The sequence below is a fragment of the Tupaia chinensis genome, unplaced genomic scaffold (genome assembly GCF_000334495.1).
Source record: "Tupaia chinensis unplaced genomic scaffold, TupChi_1.0 Scaffold000322_1, whole genome shotgun sequence".
In the NCBI taxonomy this organism is placed as follows: domain Eukaryota; kingdom Metazoa; phylum Chordata; class Mammalia; order Scandentia; family Tupaiidae; genus Tupaia; species Tupaia belangeri.
The window spans coordinates 4,812,925-4,831,686 of NW_006159816.1; the positions used below are offsets into that span (position 1 = coordinate 4,812,925).

Sequence of the window (18,762 nt, forward strand, 5' to 3'; positions counted from 1 at the left end):
AAGAGGCACTAATCAGCACGAATGATTATTCTGTCTGTCTGATAGTATCAATTACTATTACAAATAATTAAACTAGCACTCCAGCTTGTGAATGGGAGTTTCTGGGAACCCATTAATGCATGCCTTAGATTTTGTGAGGCAGATGCCTGCTCTGGTATGCTGACAAATTCAGTACCTGATACAGGAATTCTATTTTACTTTCCCCCCATATAAAAGTAATATGTACTCATTATTTCCTTTTTTTCCACTTGATTTTTATTTCTAAAATCTCTCATAGCCCCACACATCCAAAAATAACTATTACTAATTGTCAGGATATTTCTTTCCAAATGATTTCTATGCATATGGAAATACCATTTTAGCAACAATTTCATTTATTTTTTGTTTTTGTAAAAATGCAGTACAGACTTGCAATACCAAATGACAAAATTCCTAATCAGCTGTGGAGGAAACAGTTTTGGCTTCTTCCTCCATGCTGAAAAGAGAAAAAAATAATCAAAATGCACTTGACTAAATTTCAGTTAGAGATCTAATTTTTGCAAAATTTGTTGACCAAGAAGACCAAGGAAGATGTACCTTGTTCCCAAAATCTTGCCAAGACTCATAAACATGAAGAAAAATTTAATAAAATTTTTTTTTTTTTTTTTTTGGAGAGGTTTTTGCTATAGGGCGCGTGCGCTCGCCAGACAGAGAGAGACATAGAGACAGAAAGCGAGAAATCACCCCCCGGGGGGATGGTCACGCCGCAATCCCTTCTCCTCCATTCTCCTTTCAGAATCTTGGGCACACACGCACATTAAGCCACTGGGTCCGGGACGCAAACCGTGGTCTACTATGTGGGATTCCAGCGACATAGCCGTTACGCTAACTGCTGGTTCTCCTAATAAAATTCTTATGGTAGCCAGTGGTTACCTCCAAAACCATAATTAAGCAACTAAATTATATGCTAGACATTATCCCTCCAAGTCCAAATTCATATCCCTGCAAAGATATGTCTCTCTCTTTCTCTCTCTCTCTCTCTGTGTATGAATGGTGATTTTCTAATTCTCTCATTCTTTCTACACTTATAATCTAGTCTCTTATTCTATAGAAGAAACTCTGTTATCAATTATTTGGTTATCACAAAATTTGAATCAAGGATAAAGTCAGAATAATTGTCTGAATTTTTCTCTTTATACATTAAACTTAAGATTGTTAAGTTGGTACCCAGCAGTGTTAAGTGCTCAGTAAATAGGAAATAATACAGTTTACATGCTCTTGGTTCTACTATGATTTGAGCATTTAACTATGCTATAAAAATAAAACACTCACCCAAAAGTTCCAGTTTTAACTTCTTTTTTTAAAGAATTATTTTATTTAACTTTATCATTATTATTATTATTATTATTATTTTCCAGTTGTATCAGAGAGAGACAGAGAGAGAGAGAGTGAGGGGAAGTGAGAAAGCCACCAGGCCTGGGACTTGGTGGCCATGTGGGAGTCCAGTGTCTTTAAACACCACACCAACTTCTGGCCCCTATTTTACTTTCTTTAACCCAAACTCATAATCATAAATAGAGACTATCATGTACTATGATTTGGATACGCTTTGTCCTCCAGAAGTTCACGTGCTGGAAGCTTGGTGCTCATTGTAAAGGTATTGAGAGGTGGTAGGGTCCTTAGGAGGTGGGGCTGAGTGGGTGATGCCTGGATCACAGGGACCCCGCCCCAATGAATAGATTAATGCCATCTTGCAGGAGGGAATAAGTTATTGTTCTTATGGGAATGAGTTAATTGCCACAAAAGAGGGTTGTCATAAAAGTAAGGGGATAGCCCACAGGTTACTCTCTCTCCTTGCATGGGCCTGCTTACCTTTCTGCTTCTCTCTACCAGGCTGTGACACAGCAGTGGTAGCCAGATGTTGGTTCCAGGCCTTTGTACTTAACAAAATCATGAGCCACATAAACCTTCATTCTTATTAAATCACGCAGGCCCAGTTATTTTGGTTTAGCAGCATTAGTAATGAACTAAAGCGACACATCAAAAAACCTTACCTCATTCTCTGATGAACTTGCAGAGAGGAGAACTTCTTGGGCATCAAAGAACTCAGAGACAGACTCTGACATGGAAAGGCGGCTCTCATTGGCTACTTGCTGAGACAGGGGGAGACTAACATGGATTTGCTCACCAGCCTATGGAGAAGAGGAGAATACAGTATAATTGCAGTTTCCCTGGTACAACCTCTACTCCTTGAAATTAGTCAGATTTCTTGAAGCTAACACTATGTGTAAACTTTTGAGTGGGGCCACAAGTAATTTTCACTTGCAGCTCAGTAAAGACCACTGTTTTTTTCCCAATACAATGGAAGACTATAAAAAGCATAGCTGAAAGCTGTTGACACCATGACTTGATGTTAAATCTATGCACAATTGATAGCAAGTGGAATTTACCAAGTTACCCTCTTTTAATATCCTGAATCGATGATAGAATAAGTTCATAACCCTATTCTTGAGCCTATCATTACTAGTCATATCCTAACTAGTACACTAAACATCAAGAAGTATTTGTAGAAGCTATTAATATGTGTTAAGGAACAACTTACAGGACCAGCAGGTGGCATGGTGGTGAAGGCGTTGGATAGTCCTACATGGCTAACCACGGTTTGAATCCTGGACCTGGTGGCTTGCTTTCTCAAACCACCCCCCTTTCTCTGTGTGTGTGTATCTGGTCGAATAAATACAATTTTTTAAAAAGGAAACAACTTACAAGACTAATTTTTTTAAACACCTATTTATGTATGCAAGTATTTGTCAATGATTTTCATACCCCCTGGCACAGGACTCAAACTGCAGTCGGCCATGTGAAATCCAATACCTTAACCACCATGCCATCTGCTGACCCCAGAAGGCTAATTTTTGAGACAGAATATATAAAAGTCAATTTCTAATTTGGTCATAAATTTCAACCTATGAAACACATGACTGGAGTATTGAACTTTGTTTCAAATGGTATTTTATTCAATAAGTAATAAATACTGTTTTCAAGGAAGCTATTTAAGTTTCAATCAGTAAAATATATGAGAACTATTTTGTAGATAGTATATTCTAATGCACATTTCACATTGAAAAGAAAATTCTATCTGAGGTTTTGGAATTTTTTTAAGTGACAAATTTAGAAATATTTCTAGATTCTGGGAAATGAGTGGATGTTAAGTGTGACTAGAGATCACAGGGCCCATGGAGAGGAACAGTCATGGGGTGGGCAACCTAAGTTGAAGATAGGCTGTCCTTGGATAACATTTCCTAAACAGGTAACAGCACCCGCACCTGTAGAATTCTAGAAAAAAGTGATTTTGGTGCAAATATAACTTTGGTCTTAGAACTCTTACTTTGTCACAAGTATCACTATAAATAAGGCTCTGTTTTTTGTTTGTTTTTAAGAGAGATTTTTGCCGTAGGGTGCGTGCGCTCACTGGAGAGACAGATAAAGAAAGTGAGAAATCACCCCTTAAGGGGGAATGACCATGCTGCAATCCCTTCTTTTCCATTCTCTTGGAATTTGGGGCACGTATGCACACACACTCAGCATCAGTTTCAAGTTATTGGGTCTGGGACTTGAACCGTGTTCGGCCACATGGAAGTCCAGTGCCTTAACCACTGCATCACCTGCTGACCCCATAAAGCTCTAATATTACTGTTACTCTAATATTACATGGCTATAAAACAACAATTTTATAAAGAGTCAGAAAGAGAATGATACACTTAAGTTTGCCCCAACTCAATATTCTTCTAGTCTCTGACCATTTTGCCAATATAAAGAAGTAATAATACCATGTACCTCAGAGGGTTGCTGAGAGTGTCAAATGAGCTACCACATGCAACATGGTCAGCTAACACCTTAACACACAGTTAGTTAGCTTTCCCTGGACACGGGTTAGCTATTAGCTATTAGCAGTGGCAGCTACAGCAGCACCATTAGTATTATCTTAGCAAGGTCAGGTGACTTCTCTCCTCAGAAAGGGCTTTCAAAACAATATTCAAGAGAACCTTTATTTAGCAGCGTCTCAGTTCGCCATGTGTTCTCCAACCTTTCATTGGCCGTTGATGGTAATGAACATTTCAAATGAAGAATGGGACAGGCACAGAAAATGAACCAACCGCAGTACATATACAAAGTCAGTATTCGGTGGCAGCGGGCGAATACAGGAACGAATGAAAATAGATGCTGATCACCAAGGATAAAGAATGTCGAGCCCATGTACATCCTTTACTCCAAAGAACCCTAACCTGTCAGCAGCATGGACATTTAACATTCATTAACAGTGAGAGAACTGGATAAAAATAAAAACATGTGGTGGAGTGAGATGCTATAAAACAAGTACTCCAGCTATTAGAAATGAGCCTTACCTCATCAGGGCTAGGAATAATATTTACACTGACAACCTGATCACAAATAATAGACTCTGAATGTATTCTGTTCAACCGACTCCTTAGTTCAGCATTCTGGTTGAGTGCCTTAAAATAATGAAAAGCACACATGTAATTTCAAGTTAATAAGCAAGCATAAAACAAAACAAGTGCACAGTACAACGTAAGACAACACAGTCTTGATGTTCTTAGCTCTAACTTTAGGAATCACCATGGACCAAATCCTATTGGTAAGAAGGAAATAAATAGCTCAGAACTAAGGTTTTAGTTTTTTTGTAATATAAAATCACTACTTGGTAGGTTAGTGGGCTGAAAGACTTCCTAAAAATGATTCATGGAATTTGTCTCTCCTTTAGAGTCAGGCCCATTAAATCTAAACCCAGACTACCACCACATATATATTACTTTTGTAGCCTGGAGTAAAAACTGTTGATTTCTTTAATTTTTTTTTGTCATAATTTCTAGAGTTGGGGAATTTTTCAAAGCTGGATAATTATTTTAAAAATTACTTGAAAATGGAATGAACCATGAATGAACTTTAGTTTATATAATAATACTTTAGTCTGGTTAAAGAAAACGGCTGTACTGGATTTTCATTTCCCACGAGCACATAATTCTTACATATGGCAGTGCAGTAGAACTCACCAAAAGGTGCCTTCACTGAATAGTGTAGACATTGACAACGCTCATAAAAAACACAACACAGAAAAAACACTAACTCCGAGTTTTCTACATCACACTGCTTTTGACATACCTTTAGTTAACATCAATCAAATACTACTTGCTATAACACAGTTTATATGTGCAGCAACTACATTTGCCACCAGAGAACAGCTTTGCATAAACATAGGCTTCCCACACAGACCCTCTAAACAGAGGAACAGTGAATCCTCTGGTAACTTATCACATTGATGCATGAGAGCATGTTCCACTTATATAAGACAGTTGCAACTAACTGGAATTATATCAAGCCTCAAGAAAAATATCTTTGTAAGGTCAAAACCCAATGAAAATGTGGGCAACTCCTTTCCTTCCCATTAAGATAGACAATTAGAAGATGGAAATGGATGTTTTAGAGTAGAAGATAAATCTCCGGGCTTACTAAATAAGGCATTTGCCCTAGGGAATGGGCATTCTGCTTTATTCAAGTCAATGAGTACTGTAAGTCTATCCGTACACAAGTACAAGACTGTACTTATAACTCTGTGCCTACTGAAATCCTCAGGGTATATATAAGTAATCAAACTCTGCACTTGCATTGAACAAGCAGATACTCTTTGAGCATGGAGCATACAAGAGCCTCTTCTCTCCTCTCTCTCTCCTGGTCCTCATACTTTCCCTTCCTTCAATCCAGCTTTTGCTCTTTGAGGATTTAGATCAGTTTGTAAAATAAGTCAGACAACACACTTGGTCTGGTGAGCTTCCAAGTACTAACGGACTAAAGATGGATACAAATTCTACAGTCATTACTTTAGGGGATGGAAAGAAGTTATCTCTGGCCATCTGAAAAAAACAGAGATGTGTTAGAACAATGGTAATTATGTTGGTAGGTAACCTATGTGCCTTAAAGGAAGAATCTTAATATCTTTTCACCCTGAAAAAGTGCTTAGGATAATTTTTCTTGGAGCAAAATCTCAAACACTTAGGATTTGAGGAAAAAAAAAAAGCTCATTATCACTATCCTTTGTGACTACATAGACATACCTAATTGTTCTTTCATTATTTCTCTGTCTATAAATATATGGAAATTTTTCTTAGTTACTGAATCATTTGGAACCAGATCTACTTTGCCGCCACATAAGTGGAAGGTCTCAGGGTAAGTCGTTTGATAGTTTAAGTTGTGAATCACCGTCTTGACCTGAGGGTTTTATAGAAACCTTAACTAATGGCTCCTCCAAATTGATGTTAATGAAAGAACACCACAAAAACTCAAGGGCAAGAATAAATAATAGTTTTCTTTAGGTGGGAATTTTAAACATAGGTTTGCTGTTTATAAGGAAAGTTTTCTTTGGTTGTTAAAAAATTATTTAAACTCTCATCCAATATTCATTAAATGTGACTCTGCCAGTTATACATAAAGAGTACACAAGATAATCTCTATCCTCTAATATTAATAGGGAATGAGTTAAATTTGCTAGAGGGCATTTGCAGTTGAGAGAGAGAGAGAGAGAGAGAGAGAGATACAGCGAGAGAAAGTGAGGAAGCACCTCTCATGGGGCATAGTCAGGCTGCAATCTCATCTCCACTTCTCCCTTCTTTTGGGATTTTGTACATGCACATACATATGCCCTGCGTATTTTTCAAGCTGCCTGGTCTGGGACTTGAACCGCATGTCTGCCACATGGGATGCAGCCGCCTTAACCATCAGTCTATGGCCTGGCCCCTAAAACACTTTTCAACTATACATTATTTATCCTTTTTTCGGACATGATATGAAATATAAAAAATCCTGGTTTGGGAGTCAGAAGAACATATTCTCCTCATCTCATAATTAAGTGGTCTTGGCCTGCTTAACTTCTCTAGGCCTCAGTTTCTTTGGGTAAAAAAATAAGGGAGTTACACTGGATAGTCTTTAAAGTCCCTTTCAAAGTGGACTGAAATATTAAGTAAGGATCTCACAGTGTCTCTTAGTTATCCTGATGAAGATCACCTACTGTTCTAGAATAGTATAAAATAATTCTGAATTTGGGGATTTTGTGATGCTTATCTTTTTTTTTTTTTTTTTTTTGGAGAGGTTTTTGCTACAGGGTGCATGCGCTCACCAGAAAGACAGAGACAGAGAGACAGAAAGCGAGAAATCACCCCCCAGGGGGATGACCACTCCACAATCCCTTCTCCTCCATTCTCCTCTTGGGATCTTGGGCACACATGGACATGCGCCCGGCATGATTTTAAGCCACTCAGTCTGGGACTCGAACCGTGGTCGACTATATGGGACTCCAGCGACATAGCCATTATGCTAACTGCTGGTCCCAGTGATGCTTATAATTAATGGGAATTTTGGTACTTCAAGGGGCTAATCCTAAGTATTGGGCTCTCTGATATGGACGTAAAATATTTTTACATTATGTACAAACTTTACTTCAACATTCAATGGAATGATGTGATGAGAGGATTTTGTTACCAATGTTATTTGATACTTATTGCTGAAACCCTGTTCTCTCCTCAACTGGTGGGGAAGGATCACAGGAGGGTAAATAAGAAAAATCTTAGTTACGGTATTTCTAACTGAGATAAAGAATATTAAAAGTATTTTTATTCTTTAATACTTTCACAGTAAAGTTTTTTCATTTTAATTTTTCAATCTTCAAAACTAAATGTGAAAAAGTTATTGCTAATCCTAAAAACTAAGGATCTATCATCGTTTACCACTATCGGAAAAGAATTACAACTTACTGTCAAAATATTACACTGTGCGAAAAGAAGAGTTTGTTTCTATTTATAAGTATATGGTAATATATTTTATTAGTTCTTATTTTAATCATTTTTGGAATTGAAGTACAAGACTCAGTTTTGCTTCTACTATGTCAAACTAGATGCTAAGCATGTTGAATTCAAAGCTAAGAGTTAAAAAGAATAATCTTCTTAGTAATATATATGCAGTGGTAGGAAAAAGTGGTTAAAAAGCATAAAAAGCATGGAAAGAAATATTATTCCTATTGTGGCAGCCCCAAAGGTGGAAGGTACGCAGACCACTGAGCATGCAACAGCCCGTTCTGTGCATCTTACTGGGGCTGGCGCCTCCTTTTGCCGTGCTCATACAGACTGTTGTGGAGGTTTGCTACAGCCAAGTGCCAAAGCTTTGTGGTGCACATGTGCACATTTATTATTTTCCTCCCTGCCACTCAACTATTTCCTCCATAATGTGACCTGGGAAGCCTTGGAAGCATTGAGGAATACAGGGATATTTAGTGAAATGATGGTAGTAGTAATAATTAATGAAAAGGGGCCCAAAGGTGGCCCCTTTACAGGGAAGGTACCCAAGGAGAATGAATAGTGGAATGGCAAGGAAAAAGGAGGCAGACCACCAGCTAATAGTGCCAGCCAGAGTACAAGAAAGCTAAGGAGCCTTATAATATCATTCTATTAATGGTACATAGGACCAAAGACCTAACAGGAAAGAAGCATCCTGAAGCTAGGAATTGTGTCTAGATTATTTGCTAAGCAGGTTTCATGCGTACTCTTGCTACTTGCTTTAGTGAAGTCGGGCTGCACTAAATACTCCATATGCATGCTTCTTTCCCCATGCTTTCCATCTCTCATACACATTCAAGTTTAATATACTCAAGAAACACACGGTTCCTTCTCAATATATAGAAGAAGTTATGATAAAAGCCAGAATCAATGACCTAAATCCCTGCCTCCTTAGCTATTCTCAAAAAAAAAACTTATTTATTATTGTTGTTGTTTTGATCATTTGCATAGGGTACGTGTGCTCACCGAGAGAGAGAGAAGGAGAGAGAGAGAGAGAGAGAGAGAAAGCCGCCAGATCCGGGACTCGAATCATGGTCAGCCATGTGGGAGTCCAGTGCTATAACCACTATGTCACCTGCTGGCCCCCCTCTTTAGCTAGTAACTACTATCCATTAGTCCTGCAGACAATGGATGAGAGTTTGTCATAGACTGAGTGAAACTCTTTCATAACCATCTTACTAAATGGATGGGTAGGGTCTCTGAAAGAATCAAGGAAGTCTGATGGCTTGAGAAGGATATGAAACATATGGAAGATGGAATCATCATAAATTTGAACCCTCTGGAGAAAAGTAAAACTAGTTCAAAAAGAGTGAGAAAATGAGTACAGAAACTGTCAAAGCTAGAGCTGTCAAAAACCAAATCCTGGGAACCAGCAGTTAGCGTAATGGCTATGTCGCTGGACTCCCATGTAGTTGACCGCAGTTCGAGTCCTAGACCCGGTGGCTTAAATTCACGCCAGGCACGTGTGTGTGCATGCCCAAGATCCCAGGAGGGGAATGGAGGAGGAGGGATTGCAATGTGGCCATTCTCCTGGCAGTTGATTTCTCGCTTTCTGTCTCTCTGTCTTTTCAGCAAGTGCACGCACCGTATAGCAAAAACCTCTCAAAGGGTAAAAAGAAACAAACAAACAAAACTAATCCTAAGTGTCTCTCATAAACCTCTATTTTTGTTCAACTAAAACAAGACAAAACTATGATAGTATGTTTAGAAAAATGCAAAAATTAGAAAAATATTTTTAGAAATTTACCCCTAATTACCAAACTGTGAGTAATGTGGTCTATTTCTTTTTAGCTTTTTCCTGTGCAATTTTTCAGATTATTTAATGGATGCATAGTTTATCTGCCACTTATCCTTTGCAAATCAGCATTTGTTTTATGTTGCAAACTCTTCAACAGGCATAATGTTAACAGTTGCATAATGGGCAATTATTTCCTATTATTGAGCATTTATGCTGTTATTGATTTTTTTGTAGTATAAATAATGCTGCCAGTGAACATTTATGTGCATAATTGTTTTCTATATTTTACATTACTTTCTTAGGCCAGACACATCAGCTGTGTACCCACAAGGACAAAGAGTGAAAACTTTTTAAGGCCTTTAACAAATATACGGAAACTTTGAAAAAGTCAATGAAAAATGGAATTAAAGAGCAAGTTTATTTTGTTGTAATTTTTCTTGAAATCCATGTATAGTTTTTTCATAATACACATTTTCCACAAGCTTTTTGAAGACCCTTGTATCATCTAATTATGTCCAATGCAATAGCAATTTCGATGGTTTTTAAAAATAAAATGTAAAAGACTCTATGAAGAATATTTTTATACACAACAAACTTGGCCAAGTGTCAAGAAACTGTGAAATTCAGGAAAAAACAAATGTACTTGGAGGTTTTATCCTATCAATGTTACTTATTAACAGAATTATTTGTAACTTGCCAGAGGGTGTGTGTACTAGAGAGAGACTGAGAGAGGAAGGAAGAAGTACTCTCCATGGGGAGTGGTCCTGCCACAACCCCATCTCCTCCAATTTCTCCCTCCTGTTGGGATTTTGGGCACACACACACACATGCACCTGATGAGTTTTTCAAGCTGCCAGGTCCAGGACTCAAACCACATGGTTGGCCATGTGGGTTCTAAATCTATCAACCACTAGGCGTCTGGCTGGTTCCCATCAATGTTATTTATTTTGGGTGTGTGAAATATTGTGGACAGGCAGGATGATAGATACTATGATTAGGGTTTTAAAATTATGTTACTACAATATATGCCTTACACCATTTTTTGGCTTACATTCTCATACATACTATATTTCATTGATTCCAAGATGCACATTTTCTCTTATATTTAGCACCTCTGAAGCACTTAGTGCTTTTTTCTTTCTCGGTAATATATAAAATGATGCACATAATGCCAGTACATCTAACAACTGATGACATGTTGATTTAATGAAATACAGTTATTCTAGCCGAAGTGGATAGATCATATTCCATTACTCACATTTATATGAACCCAACTCCCACAGCATTTAGCATGAGCTGTGCACAAATTCTGGGGAAAGGAATCAAACTAATATAACTAATATAGTGATAGAGTGTAGTATGTTGACGATTGACTCAAGTAGAATCTTTTATTATTATGGTAGTCTAGGGTGCTTATGTTGCCTTACTCTTATTAAATACTATTTGATTTTGGTGTTTGAGTTATACATTAAACAGGACATGAAATTATAGCTAATGTAAAATAAAATCATTATAACAGATGCCATATAAAATGTGCTGTCCTATGAGCTTGGTCCAACGCCCATCTTGCCTCTCAGGTGTGAAAGTTTGATGAGGGTAAAATACAGAATTATTTATGTGTTTGTATGCAAACAGATCAAGAAAGGAATATTATCTCAGAAAATGAATTCATGAGACTGTCCAGCCTTACAAATCGTTATTTGCTCAAAGCAGTACCAAATTTATGCTGCGTTTGTAGTGAAGAATGCTAATTTCATGTATTTTATATTCTATATGCCTTCTAAAAGAATGACAGGATTTGCTGAGTTAGACTTAAAAGAACTTAAAAGACTTATTAAAAGCAGCATTTTAATCATTACACGTATGTCAATTAAGACTTATGTAAAATAGGGAACCAGCAGTTAGCATAAATGGCTATGTCGCTGTACTCCCACATAGTCGACTGCGGTTCGCGTCTCGGACCCGGTGGCTTAAATCTCACGCCGGGCGCATGTGCGTGCGTGCCCAAGATCCCGAGAGGAGAATGGAGGAGAAGGGATTGCGGTGTGACCATCCCCTCTGGGGGTGATTTCTCGCTTTCTGTCTCTATGTCTCTCTCTGTCTGTCTGGCAAGCGCACGAGCCCTATAGCAAAAACCTCTCCAAAAAAAAGACTTATGTAAAATAAAACACATGCTTGAAAAATTCTAGACTACTTGAAGAAGTTACTTAAATATAGTCTCTTTTCCTTCTTCCCTCTCTGGGGGATACCTGGGTTGGTAATGGGTCATGGAAAAAATGTCTTGAAGTTTAACTGATGACATCAAATATGGACCAAAGATATATTTAGGCTACTTAAAATTACACTACAATGTGAAATTAAACAAATATAAAAACATAGAGAACAGAGAAAGTTCAACTGTCTCATGTCCATAAACTATTTCATATTTTTTCACCTTTTTGAAGAGAGATTTTTGCTATAGGGCACGTGCACTTGTTGGAGAGACAGAAAGAGACAGAGAGGCAGAGAGACAGCAAGAAATTCCCCCTCCCCCAGCAGGGATGGCCATGCTTCAATCCCTTCTCATCTATTCTCTTCTCAGGAATTTGGGCACGCACACACACACACCGAAAATGTGTGTGAGTTTTAAGCCACCAGGTCTGGCATTTGAACTGTAGTCAGTCATGTGGGAATCCAATGATGGAACTATGCCATCTGCTGGTCCCCATATCTGTTCACTCTTACATGCTGTATATCCAACTATGCAAGTAAAAACCTTGTCTTGTCTTGACTCTACCTTCTTGTCCTTTTCTGACATAATGCTGATCTCTAGGCCAAGCTGATTCTCCCTCTTCAGGGTCTTTGAATTCATCCTCTTCTTCTACCCATGCTGCCATTTTTTCAGTTCAGGAATACCATCTCAAATATCATTAGAGTCTATTCAACTAGTTTTACTGTAAGTCTATCATCCTTCTTACTGTACCATAATAATCTTTCTAATAAACAGAACTATGCAGAATTAGTTTCAGTTCCTGGCAGTATCATTCACAAGTTAAAAATGTATAAGCTTTTCCCATCATTAATAGGATAAATCTAAACTTCTTTGTGTGATCTTTAGTAAGCTGGTTTCCACCTACTTAAATATCTACTCTTAGAGTAATTCTTCCTTGTTTATCTCATTCTTCAGTCACTATGAGCTACCTGCCATACACTACACACCTCTTTGGTGGTTTAACCACAGTTTCACTAGAATGGAGTGAACTGTCAGTAAACTTAAACACCCAAGCAACTGATGATTTCCAAGTATCCAGCCTTAGAGGTGATGGGAACAGATGGCCAGAGAGGGTACAACTGGCCCAATGGGCAGGTATGGACAAACACAGAAAGTGAACATAGCCAAAATGGTGTGAAAACACACATCTGCAAGCACTGAATTATCCAGGGGATAGGATACAATAGTCTTTATAATAAGTCCAAAATTATTTATCTTTAGAGGATAGAACTGAACTTCATGATTGAGAAAACATTAAATATGACAAACAAAACTATGGAGGCCTAATTTTAAATATAAATAAATGTATTCTGACAAGAGAGGGAAATATTTTAACTCAAGGAATGCACAATGTATGTAATTTTCCTTTTTTTCTTGTTACTTCTATAACGTTATCATCAGGTCCTTCCTTTATGAGCTGCTGCTTACTAAAGCTCTATTCAAGGCCTCATTCATCCATGAATCCTGACCTGTGGCTTTGCTCTCAGCTTAAGGATCTCCCATTCTTCTGAATAACCTGGAGATTTGTACCACCTATGCACCACCCTGAATGGACTACAGTGTGGTCCATTTAAATACTTGCTGGGAAACACTGCTCATCTCACTAATCACATCATGAGCTCCCTGGGAACATGGCTAGGACCACTTTTATACTGGTGTTCCACGCCTTGTGCAACACTTAGTTTATAGTTAGCTGAATAAGATTCAATGAATAAATGAATGAACAAACAGTGTCTGTGTTAAAATTTCTCTTCACAGTCATTTCCAACCTCACCTGAAGCCACAACCTGGATCTGTTATCTTCTCTCTTATTCACAAGCAAATAAAAGCAAGCAAGCAAGCAAGAAACACGTTTTCTTTTCTTTTCTTTTTTTTTTTAGTACAAACTTGACTAATGTCTCTAAGCCTCTATCATTAAATACATCTGGAGGAAACATAACAAACATTGTGGGGGGGAGTGTATTTTATGTCTTTACAAGACGACATTCACCATTTACTCAACCATTGGTCTGATCTTTTGGATTCATCCTTTCAAAGTAATGATTTGGAAGACAGACTCATGTCAGATGAGTGTCCAACAACTACGTGATATATGAAGACTCCAGGCAAAACCCATTAGAGTTCCTAGGAAGAAAGCCCTCTGCAGATAGGCCAAACAGCTGCCGCTTGAAATGCTCATGCTCCTGAGCCCCCTTGTTTTGCACTGAAGCAGCCCACGCACCTCTGCTGACAGAGTTTATGGTGAATGCAGAAAGTGCGGCCCAGATAAAGCACTCCATAACGTGAAACTCAACACTGAGAACACGCCAACAGCTCAGGTACATGAAACACAGGGATACGGGTCAAGTTTAGTTGTTAGGGACTCAGGTAAACCATTCAAGCAGGACCTGATCCACATGGAGGACCACTTACCCAGGATTTGCTTGCTCCTTCACTCTGATCCAAGGCACCAGGAAGTGAACAATATTTCATATAAACACCAAGTTCTCACACAAAATTACAGAACAAGATTGAATTCTCAAAGGATAAAAATAAGCACATTTATAAACTAACTGCAGAAAATATGTACTTTAGGGGAAGTATTCAGTGTAAAAAAATGGATAACTGCAGCTTTACAGAATTTTTATCAGAAATTTCAACTTTGATATACATAGGGAGATAATTAGTATTAATAAGATCAACTGTATAATATATATTGAAATACAAAAGCCTGGCTTGAGGCAGCATAACTTAGCTAGAAGGAAAAATCCCAAGAGTGCACATCAGAAACGAAAAAATGGGTAATAGTAATTGGTATTTTCAACAGATTAAAATGTATTCTAAGTGGAAAGCATATTAAGTGTGGAAAATCTAGTAGATCTGTTCTATTTACCATTGGACTGCATATATTCTGGAACACATTTCAGGTATGTAGGTCATATAAATGCATGATTCCTTCACCAAAACTAACGGCTATCTTATCAATGGCTGTACAGAGATATTAAGTATTCAATTAGCTGAAATAATAATTACATGCTTGCAATCATGGTTGGTTTATGTTCATTCTTACCTTGACATTTTTGGAAAGAAATATAATAAAATGTAAGACTGACACTTTAAGGTCTTGAGAGGACTTCAAGGAAATGTGTCATCTCTAAGACTGACCATCTCCATCGCTTGCCTGCCAGGGTTGGGAGCTGGTCATGCAGAGGAAAACAAACGCCTCTTTACCTGAGACAGTGACTGTCGGAGCCGTGCCATCTGTGTGCTGTGGCCTTTATTGTGATCCTGCTCGGAAACCATCTGCTTCAGCTTTTCTTTCTCTATAGCTATGCTATTAAATGCAGACTTCAGAAGAGAATGCACTGGGCAGGGAGAAAAGAGAGAAACAAATATCAAATGTATCCGGAAAGATTATACAAAATGATGACCTTTTCAGGACTTTAACTTATTCATAGATATTTTCTGGAAATACTCTTTACAGTGTAATTAAAAATTGGTCTTAAAATGAGATCAGAATGTCCATACTCAGAACAAATATGGTAAGAGTAATTAAGCAGGGTGAAAATATTGGTATTTCATACCAGACAAGCCAACAAAGATTGGAAGCAGCTTGTAAAATATCAGTATCAGGCCCAGCAGTGGTAGCATGTGCTAGTTGATGCCATTTCTCAGCAGACTGAGGCTGCGTGGGAGGCCTGGGTTCCATTTCTAGCCCACCCCCAAAACTACGTGTAGTGGTGGTGCACTTATAGTCCCAGCTACTTGGGGACCCAAGGAAGAAGTATAGTAAAATAGTCAGATCTTGACTTTAAAAAAGAAAGAATGAAAATAAAAATATTAGTTCTAAATATCAATATTTAGAAATTTATAATATCTAGAAGGAAAATGTACAAGTTTTATTGCCATATTCAATGATAATATTTGAGCAGTTTTGTGTACTATGAAGTTTCAAAAATCATTTTGGGGACCAGCAGTTAACGTAATGGCTATGTCGCTGGAATCCCATGTAGTCGACTGCGGTTCGAGTCCTGGACCCGGTGGCTTAAACTCACATCAGGTGTGTGTGCGTGTGTGCCCAAGATCCTGAGAGAAGAATGAAGGAAAAGGGATTGTGGTGTGGCCATCACCCCTGGGGGGTAATTTCTTGCTTTCTATCTCTCTGTCTATCTCTGTCTTTCTGGCAAGCGCAAGTGTCCTATAGCGAAAACCTCTCCAAAAAAAAAAAAAAATCATTTTGGACTACCTAAACATTATTTCCCAAAGCTGTGTACCCCAAAAGGAGCATTTTATGAGTCCTACAAACATAAAATAAGTACCTGATCTAGAAGTTCTGACAGTTTTCATGGGGGTGGAAAATGGTTTGGTCTTAAGAACAGCACTTGCATTACTTTCTCAGCCAAAAATATCTTTTTGTTTTTAATTGCTAGGATGTGTGTGCACTCATGTGAGAGACAAAGAGAGCCCCCAGTAGGGCATGATTATGCCACAATCCCTTTTCCTCCATTTCTCCGTCCTGTCAGGATTTTGAGCAGGCATGCACTCATACCCGGCATGTTTTTCTAGTTGATATGACTGGGATTTGATCCACAGTTGGCCATTTATGATCTGACTTCTTATTCTCAGGGCTTGACCATTGCACTCTGGGACTGGCATATCAGCTAGGAATATCTTGATTTCAAAAGCCTTTGATTTAAATGCAACAATAAGCCCTCTCCCATTTTCTACATACCTAAAAACTTACATCAGAGACAGTCTTTAATTTCAAATTACAAAAACTACTCGTTTAGTGAAAGTCTTTAATAAAATACACAGCTGTTAATTATAGTCCTTATGTTGTATATTAGATGATTTGACTTGTTCATCCTACATATTTGCTACTTTGTATCCACTGATCTATTTTTCCCCACTTCCAACCTTTCCCTAATTTCTGACTCTGAAGTTACTATACATTTGACTTTAAAAAAAAAAAATCTCGGGAACCAGCAGTTAGCGTAATGGCTATGTCGCTGGACTCCCACGTACTCGACCGCGGTTCGTGCCCCGGACCCGGTGGCTTAAAACTCACGCCGGGCGCGTGTGCGTGCATGCCCAAGATCCCGAGAGGAGAATGGAGGAGAAGGGATTGCGGCGTGATCATCCCCCCTGGGGGGTGATTTCTCGCTTTCTGTCTCTATGTCTCTCTCTGTCTGTCTGGCGAGCGCACGCGCCCTACAGTGAAAATCTCTCCAAAAAAAAAAAAAAATCTCAACCTTGCCAGAGGGCATGTGTGCTCTCGGGAGAGAGACAGAGAGACAGAGAAAGAGAAAAAGTAAGAAAGTATCCCCCCTGGAGAGTGGCCACATGGCAATCCCTTCTTCGTCATTTCTCTCTCCTTTTGGAATTTTGGGCATGCACACAAATTCACCTGGTGTGTCTTTCAAGTTACTGGGTTCGGAACTCAAACCGTATGGGATCCAGCCACCTTAAACACCATGACATGACATAGCTGACTCTAACTTTCTTTTTTTGATTCCATGTATAAGAGAGGTTGTGAAATATTTTTCTTTCTGTGTCTGGTTTATTTCACTTAACATAATGTCTTTTAGGTCCTTCTATATTATGGCAAGATTCCGTCTTTATTTTTTTCAAAGAAACTTTTTTTAAATTTTATTTATTGATTTATTTATCTTTTAATTTTGCTACAGGGCAAGTGCACTCACCAGGAAGAGACAGGGAAAGAAAGAGAAAGTGAGAAAGCAAGCTGCCAGGTCCAGGACTAGAACTATAGTCAACCATGTGGAAATCCAGCCACCTTAACCACCATCTCACTTGCTGGTCCCAATTTCCTATTTTCTTTCAAGTCTAAATAATGTGTACGTGTGTGTGTGTGTGTGTGTGTGTGTGTGTGTGTGTGTCTGGGTGTATGTATCACAGTTTCTCTATCCATTTGTCCACTGATGGATCCCTAGTTTGTTTCCACTGTTTGGTTATTATGAATAACACTATAGTGAACATGAGTTTGTGCTTATCTTTATAAGGTGGTGGCTGTGTTTCTTTTGGGTATATATCCAGAAGAGAGATTACTGGGTCAAATGGTAGTTCTAGTTTTAATTTTAGGAACCTCCAAACTGTTTTCCATAATGGCTGTACCAGTTTATAGTCCCACCAAAAATGTACAAGGGTTTCCTTTTCTCCACACCCAGCACCAACACTTGTCATCTCCTTTTTGATAACAGCTATCCTCCCAGGTATGAGGTATTATCTCATAGATTTTTTGACTTGTATTTCCCTAATGACTAGTGAAATTGAGTAAGTTTTCATGTACATGGTTGCTATTTTTATGCCATTTTGGAGACATAGCCATTCAAGTCCTTTGCCCATTTTTAAAAATAGGGTTATGTTTCCTTGATGTTGAGTCATATAAGTTCTTTAAAAATCTTGGATATTGGGAACCAGCAGTTAGCGTAATGGCTATGTCGCTGGACTCCCACGTAGTCGACCGCGGTTCACGTCCTGGACCCGGTGGCTTAAAACTCACGCCGGGCGCGTGTGCGTGCGTGCCCAAGATCCCGAGAGGAGAATGGAGGAGAAGGGATTGCGGCGTGACCATCCCCCATGGGGGGTGATTTCTCGCTTTCTGTCTCTATGTCTCTCTCTGTCTGGCGAGCGCACGCGCCCTACAGTGAAAATCTCTCCAAAAAAAAAAAAAAAATCTTGGATATTAGCTTTGCACAGTGGCAGTATCGTAGCCAATGAGGTTTATCCGAGGCACGATTATTGCTAATTGAAAAATCTTGGATATTAAACCCTTCCTGATATGTGGTTTGTGAATTTTTTCTCACTCTATAGGTGACCCTTTGGCTTAGCTGAATGTTTCTTTTCTTTTTATTTTTTAAGAGAGATTTTTGCTATAGAGTACATGCACTTGCTAG

General features: G+C 38.5%; 1 protein-coding gene and 1 pseudogene across 10 annotated transcripts in view; one reads left to right on the forward strand and one right to left on the reverse strand.

The window, feature by feature from the left end:
- Window positions 1-18,762, reverse strand: part of OSBPL6 (oxysterol binding protein like 6) — a 236,062-nt gene that overhangs the window by 25,265 nt on the left and 192,035 nt on the right. For 4 of the 10 annotated variants that reach the window (XM_006151663.3, XM_006151661.3, XM_006151660.3 and 1 more), the window contains 4 exons: window positions 15,080-15,213; window positions 14,282-14,305; window positions 4,386-4,493; window positions 2,034-2,171 (listed from right to left, as the gene is read on the reverse strand). In XM_006151663.3, the coding sequence (XP_006151725.1) occupies window positions 2,034-2,171; window positions 4,386-4,493; window positions 14,282-14,305; window positions 15,080-15,213 (404 nt within the window). The remainder of the gene's footprint in view (window positions 1-2,033; window positions 2,172-4,385; window positions 4,494-14,281; window positions 14,306-15,079; window positions 15,214-18,762) is intronic. The other 6 variants (XM_006151664.3, XM_014589014.2, XM_006151662.3 and 3 more) reach the window with 2 other exon arrangements.
- Window positions 18,554-18,683, forward strand: LOC114008351 (uncharacterized; annotated as a pseudogene).